We start from the raw sequence: 20,562 nt of genomic DNA, 5'->3' as shown, positions 1-20,562 counted from the left end.
CTTTAACATCTTTTCGTTGTTGTTGGTCCCTCTCAGTCTTAATTGAATATCACGAAGTGTACACAGGGCACTGCCACAAGAGCTATTGAAAACCCCCTCTCACTCCATTTAACTGACTTTTTTTTTTTTTCTATTTTTGTGAAGAAAGAGGAAAGAGCGATTTCAAACGAAGTCCATTTCAGTGCCTGATTATTTAATTCTGTCACAAGTTAAAAGTAAAAAGCGCTGACAGGCAGATGAGTGAATGGAAAGGGGAAAAAGAAAAAACCTATCCTTGCTCTTTAAAAGACATCAAGGACTTTGGACAATCAAAATATATTTTTTATTTTCATGTAAAAGATACCTCTTCACTCACTCGGCCCCCCCCCCAAAAAAAACACACTCAGAAGAACTGATTACTCCACAAAGTGCAATCATCAAGAGCAGATAGTCAAACTGCATTAATAGATTGAGAAAAATAAAATTTTTATCCAGTCCTGTTCCTGTGTGTGTACATAGACATAGACATACTTTCATTAGTTAGTAATCTTTCCCAACACTTCTACCCTCTCCCCTTTGCCCAGCCTCCCCCTCCAAAAGAAAAAAAAAAAAAAAAAAAACTCACACTGAGTTTAACTAATTTACATACTATTTGACTTCAGCAGTTATATATATACAGTGCATTACTAGTAACGAGCAACTTCTGGATGACAGCTAAAACCGATAAAAGTGGATTCAAGTAATATATTAATCAAAACTGCAATATACAAACAAGTGATAGCAAAAGAAAAAAAGCATGGTGACATTAAACATATATTTTTTTAAAGAAAAAGGAATTCTATATCATGAGCAACTGCTTGCCAAGCAGTCTTCAATGGTTTTATCATGCTATTTCATTTGTCTTTCCTATTTAGATGCAAAGGAAGTAAATTCCAAAACTGACATACCATAAACACTGGTGCTACTGATCATTTCTTGCTGGCAGCACAAAAAGCTGAATTGGATTTCTCACAAGCAGGAATTCCAAAGGTTGCTTTTCATTAAAGCCACTTTTCCTCTCAGCTATCAAATGTCACTGCCTTGAAACGTGGGCCCTTTCGTCAGGTATTCATTTAACCTACATGCATATAATTAAGGGGGAAAGCAACATCAACAAAAAGGGGATCTCAGATCACAGGAGAAGAAAGAAAGGAAAAAAAGCACATGACCAGGAATGCAAGTCCATGTCAATTTCACTCACTCCCATTGAAACTAACAAGAGCTCCGGGGAGGACGGTAATAGGATCAGTGGATTGTATATACCATTAAATTATACATCTTTCTCTCCCGTTCCTTGCCAACAATACGCCCACCACGCTGTACCCCCTCCTAGATGATGTGCTTACATTTTTCTGCAACCGATCTTCTGACATTTTCTCGTTTCCCCAGCCACGAGATTGTAATTTAACCTCAACTTTTTGTGTGTGTGCAAGATTCTTATTTACACTTCTTATTTACTTAGAAGTTAGTTCCCGAAGAAAGTCTAGCCCCACCCTATGGCTCCGCTTTCTTATTTTTTATTTTTGAAGTAAAAAGATAGTAATAGGTAAGCCCAATATAGTGAAAAGCGAGATTCTTGCAATCGCGAACTCTTAATCCCATACTATTGTTGCAATGATTAAGCAGCAAAAATATGCATTATAATGTTTCAGGGCTACTTTGAACAGAGAAATTAGACAGCAGGTTGGCGTACAGAATAGAAACGTGTGGAAATTGAATTTAATGTTTACGGCACAACTCGAAGATCTCTTTTAATTACAGGTCTTGGATGTATTTATAATCTTTAAAAATAAAACAAAAACAAATTTAAACAGATGGTAGAAAACTACGAAGCTCCTCTTACCTGAACGCGCGGAGAGAGAACCCGATAGGTTAGCGTAGCATCGATCCGATGTGTTTGCTGATGAATGGAAGCTAGGGTTAAGTGAAGGTGCCTATGATTTGAAATCATTCCAAGTTTTTGAAGGGAAGACGGACTGCAGCCTCTGCCATGTTGGAATTTCAAACCCAAAACAGCTGCTTGGAAGGAGCCAGCATGCCAGAGGCTGGGCGCAGGCGCAGAGAGCCGCCGAGCCAAATTCAAATCACTTTCACACTAAGAGCCAAAGATCAGTTTTCAAAGGAGAGAGGGAGAAAGAGACAGAGGCTGCCGTGAGGGAGAGAAGACGGGAGGCAGTGGCGAGAGGCGGGCAGTGGAGAGAGACGGGCAGCGGGAGGACCAGGAGGGAGAGGGAGAGGCGCACGGAGCCCGCGGAGCTGGAGGGGGAGAAAGGGAGGCGGGAGGCGAGCGGGCGAGCGAGCTAGAGACGCGCCAGAGATTCATGGGCAGGGAGGGCTCAATGGCCGCGCCGCGCTGGCCGGCCGGCCGCTCGGGTCATGTTACACGGCCGGGGCCGCGGCGGCCGCCCAGCCTCGCCGACGCGCTCACGCGGCCCGGAGGGGGCCCCGAGGTCATGATTACGCGCGCGGGGACTCGCAGCTCTCCCTGCGCGCACTCTCGGGCGGCCCAGCCTGGGGAAAGGGGAGCAGCGCCGTAGGGTGAAGGGGCCTTTCTTTCCCACGCGTGACCAGCCGGCCCCTGAGCTCCCCGGCCTGTCTTAGAGGGCCCGGGACAGAGCCCTGCTGCTCCTCGGCCCGCGGGCCCTTCCCTGTCGGTTCCCGGCCCTCTCGACAGCTGCGGCCCGTCCGCCCTCCCCCACCCGCTCTGCGCACTGGACGGGATCTGTTCTCGAGAGCCCGGACCTCACCGGCACCCTCCCCGGGGCCCCCAGCACCAGCCAGAAAACGACTTGATCTGCTTAGAAGAAGCAACTTCAGGGGGAAAATTCGCGTTCACCCAGTTCCCCTCCCCCGCCTCCCTATGAATAAATAAAATCTTAAGTGTCTAGGTGTGCGGTCCCCTCTCGCGCGCCCTGGCTCCCCTCCCTACCTCCCCCAGGCGGCTTGGGCCAGAGAAAGCAGCGCCCGGGGGGCCCTGGTGTCGGCGGCTGGTGCGCAGGCATAGACGTTAGGCTTCTGCCTTCCCAACCCCCCTCTATGGAGTAATCTGGGGACCCAGGAGTGGGAAGAGAGTAGGGGCTTTGTGGTGCTGGGAGCCGAAGAAGAATGAAATGTGCAGTTGAGTGTGTTGCTCGCATCCCAGGGAGCAATGCAGTGCTGATTGTCTGTTGCTGAGATAGCCTTTTGTTCGGAACATAAGGTTTAAGAAACACACACACGTTTTCTGGGGTCTCTTGTTAGATGTAAATGTGCGGCATCCAGACGCTTACTATGCAGTGTAAGCTCAGTTGGTTTACTAATCACCCCGCCCCACCCGCAAACAATCAGGATCATTTGAATGGGAACCTCATTCAGACTTCTAGGCTGAGAGTATTGCCTTCAACCTATTTCATTCTAGACTAGCCAACCATCCAACTGAGATAATAAAGCAAACAATAACATTTGATCATGATGTCTACGAGATAATGTGCCCGGCAAAGTTCTTTAGGAATTGTAATGAGAAAGAGAGTGAATTGGGTCATAATTTCTCTTCGTTTTCATTAAATATGACTTTAATAGATAAATGGTGAGTTTATACTTTGGCCTGGTAGACATCCAGTCCTCTATATTTCGACGAAGCTAAGAATTAAAGAGGCAAATTAAATATTCCACCAGGAGCCCATCAAGCTGAAAATGTTACCTTTGAAGGTTGGAACCGAAAATGCACTTGCTGAGGACTGACCCTCCTCATAAGGGTATTCGCATTTCCCCCAGTTTCTCTGTTGTACATTTGATAGCCTAAATTGCAGCTCTCCAGATGCTGAAATGCAGCTCTTTAAAAATGCCAAATATATACTTTGAAATTAATTCCACTCACCTTGTATGATGTTCTTACCTTTGAATGGATGCCTTTAGCTAACACACTGAGAAATAAAAATTATTTCAGTTAAATCTAGGCAGATGACAGAATTTAGAAGACAAAAAAAAGAGTGATTCGAGATCCTAAGAAATATTTCTAAGCAATGAGATTTCTATTTGGAACGGATTTGACCTTTCTGTGCATTTTTTTTAAAGGAGTCTTCGAAATAAAACAGAAGAACTTTATTCTATGTAACAGAGAACACTGAAACCTCTTTAGTTATATTTTACAAGATAGCTTTGAAAATGATATTCTGAAAAGTTGTTCATTGGATTTTACCACAAAGAAATAAGTGTAGGAAAATATCTGTGGGTCACTGCTGGATTGAGTACAGATGAATTAAAAAAAAAAAAAAAAAACTGTGAAGCGCTCATAATCGCAGTTATTACCCATTTGGGGAATGACGACCAAAAGTCCTCTGGACACACAGCAGATGCTCTGTGCAATTCGGGCAAAACTGCTCTGTTCTTGTTTGTTAAAAAAGTTCAGAGCTCATCAACCTTTAACATTTAATTCCTAGCACTGAATTTACAGTTCCTTGTGTAAATTCAAGTAGTGAATAAAATATATAATAGAGTGTCCACTGAATAGAAAAACAATGTATTTTGATGACAGACTTAAAGCCGTTCATCTGTAATATCTAAAATAAAACAACCCCTGCTCTTTAGAAAGAGGAGAAAAAAGTGTGGTCAGCAAGAGTTTATTAATAGATAATAACTATACCTTTCCAATTCCCTTATAGATTCATTTGAAATACACATTATAAAAAACATCATTCAACATGCAAATAAATATAATTAACTTTGGAATCAAATAATTGGAAAACTATTCAAAAGAGCACTGGATAACGGTACAGAGTTTCAAAATTGTTCAAAATTACATATACTCTGGGAATAAAAGGGACTTACATAATAGAATATACATTTTGGGACTTCCATAATAATAAGGTACACAAGGGAGTTCGTCATTGCACTATTTCTCCCTTTTTTTTAAGTATAGGTAAAAGTTGCTTTTCTCCAATTACTTTAAGCAAAGGAAAATAAAATTTGACTTTCTTTTTCACAGAGATTCATTGCTTTGTTTGCAATGTTCATAGTTTTCGTTGTTTTAATAAAACTATCTTTAATGATGTGGTATGATTAAAAAGTATTTTAACAGTCATATTCTGTATGCATTTGTCTTCAAAACTTTTATTCAAAAGAAATGTTTCTGGCTGTAGCTGACATCCATCTCTATAATATTTTTTGAAACTTATTCAGGTAACATGAGAATTAAATATTGAGTGTTTAAAGGAAGTTGGCTAGTCAAGGAAACAATTATTTCAGAAAAGAATAAATTTGACTAATTTTTCCCACTCTATTAGCAATATCGTTTCTCTTTCTATTTTACTTTTTAAATGCACAGACATTAAAATATAATGCATTACATTTTGACTAATATATGAATTTCCAATACACAGTATATTCGGACTTGTGCTTTTTAAGAAAATCAGAAGAAAAAATCAACATAACTATTTTTTCTTCAGAAGTGTATATGTGTGTATGCCTTCCTTTCAAAATAATTCAGAGGGGAATTCTACGTATTTCTTCTTTTTCTTCTGAAAATAATGTAAGCAGCAACGACAAAAGTGAAGGTTAAGGGAATAAGCAAAGTGATATTGAATGTGATTTTGCAAATGACCATAGACTTGTCTGCACTGGACTAAGGAAAATATGAGCTAGGCTGGACACAGAGATGTGCTTTACCTAAGTGATGGGAGAGGAAAGGAAAGGAAAAAACATCAGCGGAGGCAGAAGGTAGACAGCGGGTAGAAAAGATGAGGGAGGTGTAGGTCATAAGATGCTTTAAGGAAAGAAGTTTGGAGGTCTATGATGTATAGTTTTTCATAAAATGCTAAAGGCAATTCAATTTAATTTTTCAAATATTGTTTTTTAGTTTTGAACTTAAATGCTAAGCATTTTAATAAAACATTAATAACATATTCTTCCAAAGCCCTGGTTTCAAAACACATTGTAGGACTTAGTAGCTGTTTATGAAACTAGACTTTTTCTTTCATATTACTCACAAAAATCTGAGGTAGTTCTTGCAATAATGCAAATTAGTGGCAATATAATCTTTTAATGCTTCCATAAAATTGCAGTTTAAGGGTCATCATTTTCACTTCAATAAAGACTACTAAGAAGTTCTTATGTACCACCCTTTCCCCTAAAAAAATGAACACACACACACACACACACACACACACACACACAAAAGCTAGTGAAGATCTTGACCTCATTGAGTAAAATTATTCAATTTGCTCAGAATGACACTCAAACGCAGGTACTGTCAAATGATATTAGTGTGGTTCATACATCTCCTCAGTGATTTAGCTCTACAGTAGAGACAAACTGGAAAATCCGGTGATAAGTTCACTTAAGATGTTTTGCTTTCTTCTATTAACCTAAGTATTATATTTTTAAGTTCACATATATTTATAGTTTGTGTATATTTGCTGCAACATTTGCCTGATTTTGCATGGTTCTCAATTTCATTTAGAAAGTTTTCAATGCTTAATATAGTTAAAAGTATTACACTACAAATTGCAGAGGATTTAAAGAAAAGTGACATTAATATTTTACGGATGAAGCCAGATAAATATAGCCCAAAGTGAATGTTAGAAAGTGCAGTTATAAAGGAGTTTTGTCTAGAGGAAATTATGAGTTCTTCCGTGAAGGACAGGGCAGTTTTTCTATTCTTTTTTTTTAATTGAAATTTTTATTTGTTGCAGAGAACAGATATCACTCTGTTGCCCCAGGTGGTTTCAAACTTCTAGACTGCAGTGATCTTCCTGATTTGGCCTCTCAAAGTGCTGGGATTGCAGGAGTGAGCCACCACGCTTGGCCTTGTCATAGCAATCTTTATGCGTCAATAAAACAGACCACTTATGGTTTGCATAAGCTGTGCTGTTTTTTCTCTCTATGCCTTGCTTGTCAGTGTGCCCCCTGCCTGAATTGACTTTTCCTCTCCTCTTCTGCGGGCTAACTCCCTTAGGACGCTCAGCACTTAGTTCCTCTAACCCACACCCCAACCTTCCTAGAGGCACTTAAGTATCTTTCCCTTGTTCAGAGTCTATTTCTCTTTCTCTCTTTATATCTTCACATCATTTTAAAGGCGTTCATGTGTTTCACTCCTGCACTAGATTTTGAGCTTCTTGAGGGCAGGCAATTGTTTTAACTTCCATCTTTGTTTTTCCCCCATGCCTAAATTAATCGGGATAATTCAAAATACATGCTTACTGGGGAAATTAATGAGTTGACAAGTGGAGGAAATAGACATGAGCAAAGACAAATTGAAAGGAAACTGTAGAAGTATTTGCCCAAAATAGCATATAATCTAGTTTGGTTGACCCTTTGCTTTACACAGGCACAGAATGGGAAATAAGGATGGGAATGAGAATTGGGGATGTATTGCAGAGGAACTTACACTGAATCCCAGCCTGAGAGGTTTTCATTTCAGTAGGCAGTTAACAGAAAGTGCTGGAAGGTTTGTAATGAAGATGTTTATGTGGTCTGAACCCTGCTTTAAGAAGATAGAGCTAAAAGAACTGAAAATAGGGAGACCAGGTGGGAAGTTATTGCAATGGTCTAGCATTTTCTGGTCCCCCAAACTGTGAATTCTTCTTGTAGGTTTGGTGATATGCTTCCTTGCCTTGTTTGTAGATGGTCTGTTTGTATTGATTGCTCAATTCTGCACGTTCATTTTGTAATATTACAAAATGTCAGTGTGTTTAAAGGCATTCATTTAATGTCAAAGATATAGAAAGGGACAATACATTGAAATTGAATTCTTTTCCCTCTACCTGAACATGGTCTTTCTACTCATTCTGCCTCTTCCCACTACCACCCCCACTTTACAATTAGTTCCACTCAGACCGTGCTTTCAAGCTTAGAAGATATTTCATTTTCAAGAGAAGTAATGTCTGAAGATAAGGAAAGTTCCTCCCTGGAGTATGTTTGAACAAGCAAAATAAGCAAAGTGAAGTTCGTTTCTATAAACCGAATAAAAATACAGATGCACATTTCCTTCATTTAAAGTATATTAAAGTTTCCTAAACAGGGCTTTTAATTCATTTAAAACGGCATTAGGTTAGGTGGGCTGTTGGTGCTTTGAATTAATGTGCAAGCTGTTAATCTCCGTAGACCTGGATTTAAAATTAGACAAAGCAATAATTAGTTTGGCACCATCATTTCACTACCCAGAGGGTAATAATGTAGGTCATAAAATACTACAGCCTGGCACAAGTTTTTTTCTTTCTTTCTTCTTCTTCTTTTTTTTACAAATAGGGATCTAGTAATAGGTGGCGTGGTGTGAAGAAAAACCATATACATGTGTGTGTGTGTGTGTGTGTGTGTGTGTGTATACTACATATATAAAGTGATTGTCACTGGGAAGTGCAATGGCTTAGCTTTTCATGTATATTCCACTATTCCTAAAGAGACCTAAATTCAGAAATTCTTATCAGGTTTTCCCTGTTTAAGGTGAGTCTTTTCTAAGAGATATAAAGAAATCTTCATGGTTTCTCCTCTCAGTAGCTGTTTTCTTTGCCTGTAATATTTTCTCATACAACATTTATACATTGAGTCACAGAATTAAGATTATAATTTGTACCATGCTTTTTTTTTTTTTGCTATAGTTATTCTCCCTACCAGTTTGCCATTTTGTTAAATTATAAGCATGATGTACTGTAAATATTTTTATCATGTAAAAGTATTGCATTCAAGTAAGTGCTTACCATACGTATTTTGATTTGTTTTCATGGCAAATGACTACTGGCAATATCAATAATTCAAGAACAGAAACAATGAAAATACAGAGGAATTGCATTTGGATACTTCTTCCTGTCAATCATCCTTGCCAGATTCCTATTTGAACATTCTGAAAATGAGGAAGACATCAGGTCTAGCTTTAAGTATGAGTAATAGTTTTCTATTTCCTTACACTGCTCACCCCAACTGAGCTTTTAAAGCACAGGTATCTTGGGTGTCTCTATATAGCTTAATATTTCAAGAATGGTAATAATATTTTAATATTGAATTGAAAATGTATTTCATACAATATACATGTACAGACTTTCTATTTTACATAAAGCAATATGCAAGCACCTGTTTGTATCTATAGAGAGCGTTCAATGTATTAGATGAGTACATTCACAAATCATTTAAGTTGAGCTTTTCAAGTGATGTGAGCCACTGATACAAACTTGCTAATGATAATTATAGAACTGATGCTGATTTAGTCATTTCAAAAAAGCCACGGAGGCATAATTAGTGTCTGAATGGCCTCAATATTGCATTATTAGGAGGCTAGGGTGAAACTTGAAATGAGAACATCAAGGCTGATAACAGAAAAGAAAACATGAAATACATACATAATTCATTCTGAGATATTATAAAGGTTTATAACTAGAAACAATAATTTGCAGAAAGCATCTCATGTACTGGAGCCAACTGCAATCATTTGGTCAACCTGTTAAAGATCAAATAGTATATTCTTAGCTATTCTCAGTGGTGTCTTTGTAATAAAGTAGCAGCAAACAGACACTGTTTGCTTCTGGTCACTTTTAAAGAATGTTCAGTTTATCAGTAGGGACTTTAATCTCAACCTTAATAGAGTACAAAAGCAGCCTTGTCCCTGTGCTTCTCTCCTTAAGGCCACAAGCCATGCGGGTTTTTTTTTTTTTTTTTTTTTTTAATTTAAAAGAAGAAAAATAAAATTCTCCTTTTGAGAACACTAAATACTGTGTTTTTTCCAAGAAAGTAATATCCATTCACTTTTCCTTTTTTGATGCTTTTCTTCTCTACTTCTTACTGATACATAGATGCTCCACCATAGCTCACAGCCATCACAGGAGTGAAGACATCCACAATATCTATGAAGGATCCCCTGCCTTGGAGCCCTGCCAGTTCTACCATTATCAAGTGACCTGATGTTGGTTGACTTGAGCCTTATAACTGAAAAGTTCCCCTTTTTTGTACTCTTTCCTGTTAGTTGGCAACAGATAGGAATAATGACTCTCAGTCTAAATTAAACACACAAATAGATTGCAGTGTTAGGCATCCATCCCCATTAGCATAGGTTTACAGGTAATCAGAAAAAGGCATATTTAAGTACAGTCTGTCTGCTATCTAACATGCCCTGCTGAACAGAAAACCAAATACCATATGTAGTCAGTTATAAGTAGGAACTAAACGTGGGGAACTCATGGACTTAAATATGGCAGTAATAGACACAGAGGACAATGAAAGGAGGAGGACGGGAAAGGGGCAAGGTTGAAAAACTAAACGTTAGGGACTATGCTCACTACCTGGGTGATGGGATCATTTGTATCCCAAACCTCAGCATCACGAAATATAACCATGTAACAAACCTGCACATGTACCTCCTGAATCTAAAATAAAAAGTTGGTATTATGAGATAAATAAATAAAAATAATTGCCCTGCTTCCAGTGTGATTGTTGTCGTCATTGTTATTACCGTTTCCAAAAGTGACAAGGTCTGGGCTGTATCACCTCTGATAAATCTGGCTGCAGTTTCTAAATATTATCATTTTTTTTCCCATGTGGTGTCATATGCACAGGTGTCATACTCACAACAATCAGATTTCCAACTATCTGGGTAAAGAGAGGTGAAGAGAGCCACAGGTATTGACAAAGGCAGTTATACAGGTACAGAAAAATAAATCCCTAGATGCACATAGAATTATCAAGTGGACCAACTGTGTTTTAGGAGTCCAGACTATATTCTGATCTCCCAAGTATCACAGCCAATTAATTTTTAAAAATCAAGTTAATTTATTTACTACTGTTTCTCCACCTCCCCAAAATAACTGGTAAACACCGAAGGTTAATTATGTCCTTTGTAAACCAAGAGGCAGTGACTTGCAGTCCCATAGTGAGACTGGTGGAAACACCAGAAGGTTGGATTTGTTTTGTTTCATTTTGTACTTCCTGGTCAGAAGATATGATAAGAAGTCACAAAATTCTTTTTCATTTCCATACTCATAAATGCAGTAGCCAAATTCATGACTTTCATTAAAGATGTTTTTGGTTGCAAGTAAGAGAACGAGAAACTAACAGTAGCTCAAGAACTAAGGGATTTATTATCTCTCAATAAAAATATGTGGGTAGGGAAGTTCTTGGGTTTCTTTTCTATTATCTTGAATATTTTGGTGATTTTTACTCCACATTATGGGTGCAACAGCTTCAAACATCACATGAGACAAGACTCTATCCAATGGAAGAAGAGGAGTGTTGTCTTGCTCCATGACTCTTTTTTTTTTATAAGGGAAACAATTATCCAGAAGCCATCAGGGGATTTATTCTCACCCTTGTTGGGTCACATTTTTCAACTGTGATGGCAAGGGGAGTGAGACCACCAAGACTGGCCTGATCAATACTGGGAAAGGGATCACCTATTAATAAGCACACAAATATATTTGAAGAAAGAAGGGACAGAGGTGGTGGCAGTAGTAGTGGTGGAGTTTGTAGAATGGCTGTGTAGAATCATTATTATGCATAATACCAGGAATTCCATTTTTACCATGGTTGTTGTGAATGGTAACCCCTGGAATTGTTGCACCACACAATTGAAATGATTGTACCATTCAACCTGTATCTGAATAACAAATAGAGCCTATCAGAATACTTGTAATACTTTTTAGCCCATTGTCTAACTCTGACTTTTTTTAATAATCTAATTTATATCTTAATTTTGAGAACCTACTTTGCATGTTTCAGAAGAAATCAGGGCCTTGGGATGTGGAAACTATTACTCTCAAAATTGATTAAAATGTTTAAATGCTTCCAATTTAAGCAAATCATAGTGACTCTGGCCACATATAATAGTAAAATAAGTATTTCAACATAAACTTTCAAAGAATTAAAATAACAAAGCATTTGAACTGGCATACATGTAGACACAATAAATATTGTTGAATGACTAAATGAATGGAGTTAAGTTTACCTGAAGAAGAAACAGCTAAATAGGAAAAAGCAAGGTATTTCCTGATACTCCAACTAGCCATTTTTAGCTCCTTGGAGATAAGAAATAATATTTTAAAATGCAGCAGAAAGGATATGGTATAGGCAACGTTGCACAAGAAAAGAAGTGAAATGTTGGGCCATGTTACCAAGTTCAGTTATTGAATCTGGAGATTTTAAAGAAAGACTTAACTTTACCTGTGATGATACTGAACTTAAACTTATAAAATGTCACATCACTGTATTGACAAGACAGTGATGAAAATTATGGCAGCTTTCACTTCAAATCATTTTTACAGGGCCATTGCCAATGTTTACCTTCTAGAAGGAAAGGATGAAGAGGAGGAGGTACAGGAGGAGAGTCATATAAATCATGAATAATTTCAAATGTATGTCTAGAAACATGGCTTCAACTTTAAGAGACATCTACCTATAAATATTGTTTTAAAAATAGAAATCTGCTGTTAGTCTGATGGGCTTCCCTTTGTGAGTAACCCGACCTTTCTCTCTGGCTGCCCTTAAGATTTTTTCCTTCATTTCAACTTTGGTGAATCTGGCAATTATGTGTCTTGGAGTTGCTCTTCTGGAGGAGTATCTTTGTGGCGTTCTCTGTATTTCCTGAATTTGAATGTTTGCCTGCCCTACTAGGTTGGGGAAGTTCTCCTGGATGATATCCTGAAGAGTGTTTTCCAACTTGGTTCCATTTTCCCCCTCACTTTCAGGCACCCCAATCAGATGTAGATTTGGTCTTTTTACATAATCCCATACTTCTTGCAGGCTTTGTTCATTTCTTTTTCTTCTTTTTTCTTTTGGTTTCTCTTCTCGCTTCATTTCATTCATTTGATCCTGAATCGCTGATACTCTTTCTTCCAATGAGTTTCTTCACAGAATTGGAAAAAACTGCTTTAAAGTTCATATGGAACCAAAAAAGAGCCCGCATTGCCAAGACAATCCTAAGTCAAAAGGACAAAGCTGGAGGCGTCACGCTACCTGACTTCAAACTATACTACAAGGCTACAATAACCAAAACAGCATGGTACTGGTACCAAAACAGAGATATAGACCAATGGAACAGAACAGAGTCCTCAGAAATAATACCACACATCTACAGCCATCTGATCTTTGACAAACCTGACAAAAACAAGAAATGGGGAAAGGATTCCCTATTTAATAAATGGTGCTGGGAAAATTGGCTAGCCATAAGTAGAAAGCTGAAACTGGATCCTTTCCTTACTCCTTATACGAAGATTAATTCAAGATGGATTAGAGACTTAAATGTTAGACCTAATACCATAAAAACTCTAGAAGAAAATCTAGGTAGTACCATTCAGGACATAGGCATGGGCAAGGACTTCATGTCTAAAACACCAAAAGCAATGGCAGCAAAATTCAAAATTGACAAATGGGATCTCATTAAACTAAAGAGCTTCTGCACAGCAAAAGAAACTACCATCAGAGTGAACAGGCAACCTACAGAATGGGAGAAAATTTTTGCAATCTACTCATCTGACAAAGGGCTAATATCCAGAATCTACAAAGAACTCAAACAAATATACAAGAAAAAAACAAACAACCCCATCCAAAAGTGGGCAAAGGATATGAACAGACATTTCTCAAAAGAAGACATTCATACAGCCAACAGACACATGAAAAAATGCTCATCATCACTGGCCATCAGAGAAATGCAAATCAAAACCACAATGAGATACCATCTCACACCAGTTAGAACGGCAATCATTAAAAAATCAGGAAACAACAGGTGTTGGAGAGGATGTGGAGAAATAGGAACACTTTTACACTGTTGGTGGGATTGTAAACTAGTTCAACCATTATGGAAAACAGTATGGCAATTCCTCAAGGATCTAGAACTAGATGTACCATATGACCCAGCCATCCCACTACTGGGTATATACCCAAAGGATTATAAATTATTCTACTACAAAGACACATGCACACGTATGTTTATTGCAGCACTATTCACAATAGCAAAGACTTGGAATCAACCCAAATGTCCATCTGTGACAGACTGGATTAAGAAAATGTGGCACATATACACCATGGAATACTATGCAGCCATAAAAAAGGATGAGTTTGCGTCCTTTGTAGGGACATGGATGCAGCTGGAAACCATCATTCTTAGCAAACTATCACAAGAAGAGAAAACCAAACACCACATGTTCTCACTCATAGGCGGGAACTGAACAATGAGATCACTTGGACTCGGGAAGGGGAACGTCACACACTGGGGCCTATCATGGGGAGGGGGGAGGGGGGAGGGATTGCATTGGGGAGTTATACATGATATAAATAATTAATTGATGGATGCTGACGAGTTGATGGGTGCAGCACACCAACATGGCACAAGTATACATATGTAACAAACCTGCACGTTATGCACATGTACCCTAGAACTTAAAGTATAATGAAAATAAATAAATAAGTAAATAAATAAATAAATAAATAAAAATAGAAATAATTCTTTTAATTCCTATAATTACACTTCTTAAAGCTACACAGTTGCACAGCGTGCTCATGTCAGACCTTGTTTAATGACAGCTATTTGTATTTCTGCTGCCAGACCAATAATAAGTTTCTTTCCTTATTCTCCCTTCCATCTATCACAGAAGCATCCTTGATGTTTGCCATAGTTAAACATGCATTATATCTACTCTTGTCATTATAAATTCTACAAGATTGTTGTTGGCTATGTGTCACAATGAATAGAGTATCTGAGGACAACAAAATATAGACACAAACTTTAGCTCTCCAGCTGTTAGTAGTCAAAACAGAAACCTAGATAGTTCAAGGTAATCTCAGTTTTTTTTTTTTTTTTTTTTTTTTAGTTGTTCTTGGTCTCCTTTTGAGACACATTCAGTTAATTTCGGAATCTCCTCTTACCTTTCTCTTCTTTTGATGGGTACTCTAGATCCTGTTTTTGACAAGAAGGCTTGTGGTTCACAGCCATATTCTGTCTTCACTGGCATGTAACTCACTTGGCTCAGGCACGGCACTTGAACTTCTGTCTCAGATACATGTGCAGTAGGTATCCATGGTCCTACCATGTGTGTCTTCAGTTTGTATAATCCAAAATGCATCCAGTCAGGGTGTCCCGTGGATACAAATGCACGTTTATCCTACTCCAGTGAAATTCTTTCAGGCTTTCTGTATCCTTCTTAGGAGCTTCATAATCTTTCGGATATTTTTCCACACCATGCTTGGTGTCTGACCTAAGAGAATCTGTCATCATATCTAATCCTGAAGGCATCTTACTAACTCATTGTTTCTATTCCAAAGTGGCATTATAATTAACACAGTCTTCTTCAAAAAGAAAGGATGGGGAAAAGGGAACCCCATACTTATGGCTAAGCCCTATTCTTCCCCACTCCTTCGTGCCCAAGTCTCTCCTTCCACCACTCTCTCCTATTTCTTTTCCTAACTCCAATCTGAATGAGATTTTTTTTTCATTTTCTTAAAAAAAACTATAAACTTAAGGGGTACAGGTGCAGTTTTGTTACATGGATATATTACATAGTTGTAAAATCTGGGCTTTTGGTGTAACAGTCACTCAAATTGTACCCATTAAGTCATTTTTTCAGCCCTCACTGCCTCCCAACCCTCCCAGCCTTCTGAGACTCCAATATCTATTATTCCACAGTCTACACCCATCTGTACACATTGTTTAACTCCTACCAATATGTGAGAACATGTGGTATGTGACTGTTTCTGAGTTGTTTCACTTTTCTCTGTATTTCAAAAATCATCTTTTACTTTACCCTGTATTCTTTCCAACAGTGTTATTTATGGTGTAAACTGTGCTCTACGTCCTTAGGGCTTTTGATTTTTCATTTTCAAACATTTTTCTCTCTATATCCTTTGTACTTCTTTTCTTGTTTCTCAAAGTTATTTGTCTTTATGAACGGAACTCAAAGTTGAGATTCTGACTCTTTTTCCTTAGCCATTGAAATCCTCCCCTGAAAGATGATCCCATATGGACTGATACAGTCATGGTAATAGATGCACAGAAAATGTGGGGGATGTCCAGGGAAAGAAATATCAGTTAATATCTCAAAATATGATTCCATTAACCTACCATCATAGCCCACGGGATTGAAAAAAAATCTTTAGAGAGAAACATATCAAATCCTCTCAGAAAAAGGACCAAGTACTAATTGCTCCCACACATTTTGCCAGCATAATATTTAGAACCAACTGTTGAAAGATAGTTCAGTTGAAGAACAGTATTGGACATAACAACAAACATCTCCATTATGATTTTTCCATTTTCTGCTGATTATTTGCGTGTTTGTATTTGCAAGATCCTAAAAGTAATCTTTATGGATGAGCAAACTAAAATTTGTTGTGAGTCATCCATTGAGTGGGCTTTTCACCTCATTTATTTCACACAATTTTGAGGAAAAACTTATCATCTCAATTTTCAGGTAAGGAAACTGAGTCTCAAAAAGGATAGATAGCTTCAGTTAGGACAGAAATCTAGTAAGTTGTAGAGGTAGGACTTCTAACAAGTTCTATCTTGCTGCAAAGTCCTTGCACTTCTTATTATACAGTGCACCTGCTCCTCTCATTCTAGTGGTCCTTTTGCTTTGCTGAGCTTCACTCTAGTATGTTCATACCCAGAATTAGTGTGATGATGGCTAGGAAATTGCTCAATACTTTTCAAACCTGTCCAGGCAAAATTTCCCATCCTAATCAGATTTGAAGTTACTCACTCGTCCTGTAAAGCCAAGCTGAAGCATGGTGCAATAGAGTTCCTGTTTATTGTTCAGTTTAACCGGCAGATCTTGACCACCTTTCTACAACAATGTCAACCTCTTATTAAGTTGATAAGGGTGAGGGAACACAAAGACCAGAGGTCTATTATTTAATCTTTTATTCTTGGTTTGGGATATAATTCAAAATATGTAATTTTTTTGTTTGTTAATTTTTGTTTGTTTGTTTGTTTTTTGAGAAAGGGCCTCACTCTTTCACCCAGGCTGGTATGCAGTGGCACAAACTCGGCTCACGGCAGGCTTGACCCAGGCTCATGTGATCCTCTCACATCTCACCTCAGTCTGGGACTATAAGCATGCACCCCTATGCCTGGCTAATTTTTGTATTTTATGTTGGTAGAGACTGGGTTTTGCCATGTTGTCCTGGCTGGTCTCAAACTCCCGGACTCAAGTGATCCACCAACCTCTGCCACCCAAATTTTGAATATTAGGTTTTCACTTTTGTTTCTTTGGTTAAACTAAAAATGGGAACCTTGAGGGGGACTTAGACTCCTTTCATAGATGGTTTTTCTGTTCCTTCTACTTTCTTTTCCCTTTTCTCCCTGAAACTGACATTCTCTTAAACCATAGTCACTCTGCTCAAAAAATAACAATATGCAATGTGGAATTAATTCAGGGTGAGGTTAAAATTGAAGTAGAATTACATATGTATATATAATGTATTATAATATACAAATGCACATTCAAAGAGTGTTTCTAAGACCTTTGGTAACTTTAATATACTTTATAAAAATGGAAATTACTCTTTCTCCATCAAAATGAAGTGGAACTATAGAACTTAATCCTTGCAGATAAATAATAACATTGGAAGGGATGTTTAATATTTCTTAAGGCAACATCTCCCAAAGTGTAGTCTCAACCCTATATTTTAGATTCATCTGGAGAGGTTACGGGATCCTATTCCAGACCAAATGAATCAGAATCTTTGAGGAGAATACTGGAATCTACTTTTAACATGACCTGTGATGATTCTTTATCAGACTTAAATTTGACTGCTTCTCCCCTGCGGCATACATGGGTCTAGACCACCTCACCCTCAAGTGAGAATCACACTTATCAAATTCCAAGTAGCTTGGGATATCTTCCTTCCTTCCTTCCTTCTTTCTTTCCTATGGATATATTGATGGATACCTACATAGATGTGAGAGAGAGAAAGAGAAAGAAAGAAAGAAGAAAGAAAGAACAATAGAGAGAAAAAGAAGAAAGAGAACAAAGAAGAGAAATAAAAAAGGAAAAGAAGGGAAAAAGAAAAAAGAAAAGGTAAGGAGGAAGGAAGGGAGGAAGGAAGTAATGAGGAAGGAAGGAGATGAGAAGAGGAAGGGGAAAAGGAAAAGGGAAAAAGGATAGAAGGGCAAGAAGGGAGGAAAGGAAAGGAAAGGAAAGGAAAGGAAAGGAAAGGAAAGGAAAGCCGGAAGGAAAGGAAAGGAAAGGAAAGAGGTGAGAGAATCCATTATCTGAAAGCAAATAAAACAATCATCATCTCTCCTTTCTGAAACTTGATGTTCTTTTGCCCTAAGTTGAATACAGATGTATCCTCATAGTCTTACACCCAGCAGCACTTTTAGTCATAGCTAAGCCTGTCTTTCTTTGTGGGGACCTTCTTTGTCTTGATGACTCTTCTTTTAATCTCTTACTTTTCTCTCATGATCTTTTTGTCCCTCTTTTAATAAATAGCTACAGGGTGCACAGATCTATAACATGCATCTGACCATCATGAAGAGACCTACTGATTTCAACATTTTATCTTTTATCAGGACATTTCATAATTGGTTTTGAAACTCTGTTTTCTCATTATTATCTGCTTTGATATCTACACCCTTTAATCTGCCGTCATCCATAGCTAGTCATGGATTCCACGGCTGCTGGAGATGCAGATCACCTGCGTGATGATCTTTGGACCTCTCAGAGTGTAACCCCTTTTTACTCCAACACCCACAGATGCATATATAATTCTGAAAAAAAAATCAGTAGTCCTCCAAGTGTCAAGGAAACAGTTTAGAAATTACCCTGTGAAATCTTCACAAATCACCAAATACAAGGCGTTGTCTTTTTTATGACTTATGCTCCCCTACATTGCCATAAAACACTATATATTAGTATATTTTCTAGTTTCTGTCTTACCTCACCCTTCGAACACCTTAAAGACTGAAATGATTTCTTTAAATTACATTATTGGAGTCCAAACCAATTCCTGACCCACGGTAGATACTCATTAAATCTCTTGAATAAAAGATTAAAATAAAGCAATTAAAGATTAAAAATAAAGCAAATTTATATTGCTATAATTACAACTATTATTCCTTGAGGATGAGGATTTACTTATGAATATTATAGGTGTTCAATACATTTTTGCTGAATGAATCATAAACCAATAAATAAATATTTTTTTCAGCAATGTAACTGATTCAGTTTACCATGAGGACCATCATATTCTATTAGACACATCAACTTTATTAAATATATATATTTATACACATTCACACCTTCATATATTCTCATAATGCTTTATTATGAAACATCTTACACTTAATTTCTTCTTTTTACGCTTAGAAGAAAGAACAAATCCTATATATAAGTGGCCGCCTACTAAATACTATTCACTAGGGTTCCACTACAATGTGGATTTTGATTTCTAATGTGTCTGTACACAGAGCTATGTTTATGTAGGCTTTTGGTCTTGTTTCTTTTTAGAGACAGAGTCTTGCTATATTGCCCAAGATGTAGTGCAGTGGCTATTCACAGGCATGAGCATCACACTCTATAGGCTTGTAGTCCTGGGTTCAAGTGATCTTTCTTCCTCTGTCTCTCAATTAACTGGGACTAAAGTTGCATACCACCGCACCTGGTTGTGTATTTTTTAATAACATATTTGTATATACATATTTGTATATACATACAGTACCTATCCATGAAAAATAAATATATATGCAGCCATATTGTTTTCCAGAATATATGTGTTTTTATAAATAGGTGAAGGATAGAAAAAGCTATGTCTTTTTCAGGATCAAATATTGAGCAAATAGACATATTTATTCATTAATATCCAAATGAAGTTTTTCTAGAATTAGTATGGAACTAGCCATAAGAATTAATGTTGTAGGATCATTATTAACATAGGTTAATTTTTTTCACTTTTTTATTTTCCTTGCCTTCTAGTTTTTTATTCTGTTTTTCTTTCTTTCTTTCTTTTTTTTTTTTAAATGGAGTCTTGCTCTGTTGCCCAGCTGGAGTTCTGTGGCACGATCTCGGCTCACTCAAGCTCTGCCTCCCGGGTTCACGTCATTCTCCTGCCTCAGCCTCCTGAATAGCTGGGACTACAGGCTCCCACCACCACACCCGGCTAATTTTTTTGTATTTTTGGTAGAGACAAGGTTTCACTATGTTATCCAGGATGGTCTCGATCTGCTGACCTCGTGATCTGCCTGCCTCGGCCTCCCAAAGTGCTGGGATTACAGGCGTGAGCCACCGTGCCCAGCCTCTTCTTCTGTTTTTCTTCTTTAACCTTACCTTAGCCTCTCTTCTTACTACTCTTGATCTTTAAACAACTCAAATATAGGCATAAAAAGCCTATTGTGAAGGAACAATGACTGAATCATACGTCTCCAGTGAGGCAACATGTAAATAGCTCTAGTCAAAAGATGCTTGCTAGGATTCAGAGTAGAACATGTGTTGACCATATCTTCCTTATTATATTCTTAGCCAGGTGAGTCAATAGAGGTACTATATCTACCTCTACAGAAAATGTAATCCTGTCTCAACACTTGAATCTTCTTTTGTGTCTGAGCCACATGCTACTGGAGATTTGATTGATCACAAGTAAATAAAGGTATGAAGCTTC

At 37.8% G+C, this 20,562-nt stretch overlaps 1 protein-coding gene across 2 annotated transcripts in view; it reads right to left on the bottom strand.

Annotated features, from left to right (window-relative positions):
* Window positions 1-2,032, bottom strand: part of FIGN (fidgetin, microtubule severing factor) — a 135,279-nt gene extending 133,247 nt beyond the window's left edge. Inside the window, exons 1-2 of one of the 2 annotated variants that reach the window (XM_010365320.2) lie at window positions 1,862-2,032; window positions 927-1,096 (exon numbers count right to left, since the gene is read on the bottom strand). In XM_010365320.2, the coding sequence (XP_010363622.1) occupies window positions 927-951 (25 nt within the window). In that variant the 5' untranslated portion in view covers window positions 952-1,096; window positions 1,862-2,032. The remainder of the gene's footprint in view (window positions 1-926; window positions 1,097-1,861) is intronic. The other variant, XM_030917100.1, reaches the window with a different exon arrangement.
* Window positions 2,033-20,562: the final 18,530 nt, after the last annotated feature.

Source organism: Rhinopithecus roxellana, chromosome 14 (assembly GCF_007565055.1).
Source record: "Rhinopithecus roxellana isolate Shanxi Qingling chromosome 14, ASM756505v1, whole genome shotgun sequence".
NCBI lineage: Eukaryota > Metazoa > Chordata > Mammalia > Primates > Cercopithecidae > Rhinopithecus > Rhinopithecus roxellana.
Note: the sequence above shows the minus strand (reverse complement) of the source record. Positions and strands in the feature narration are given on the sequence as shown.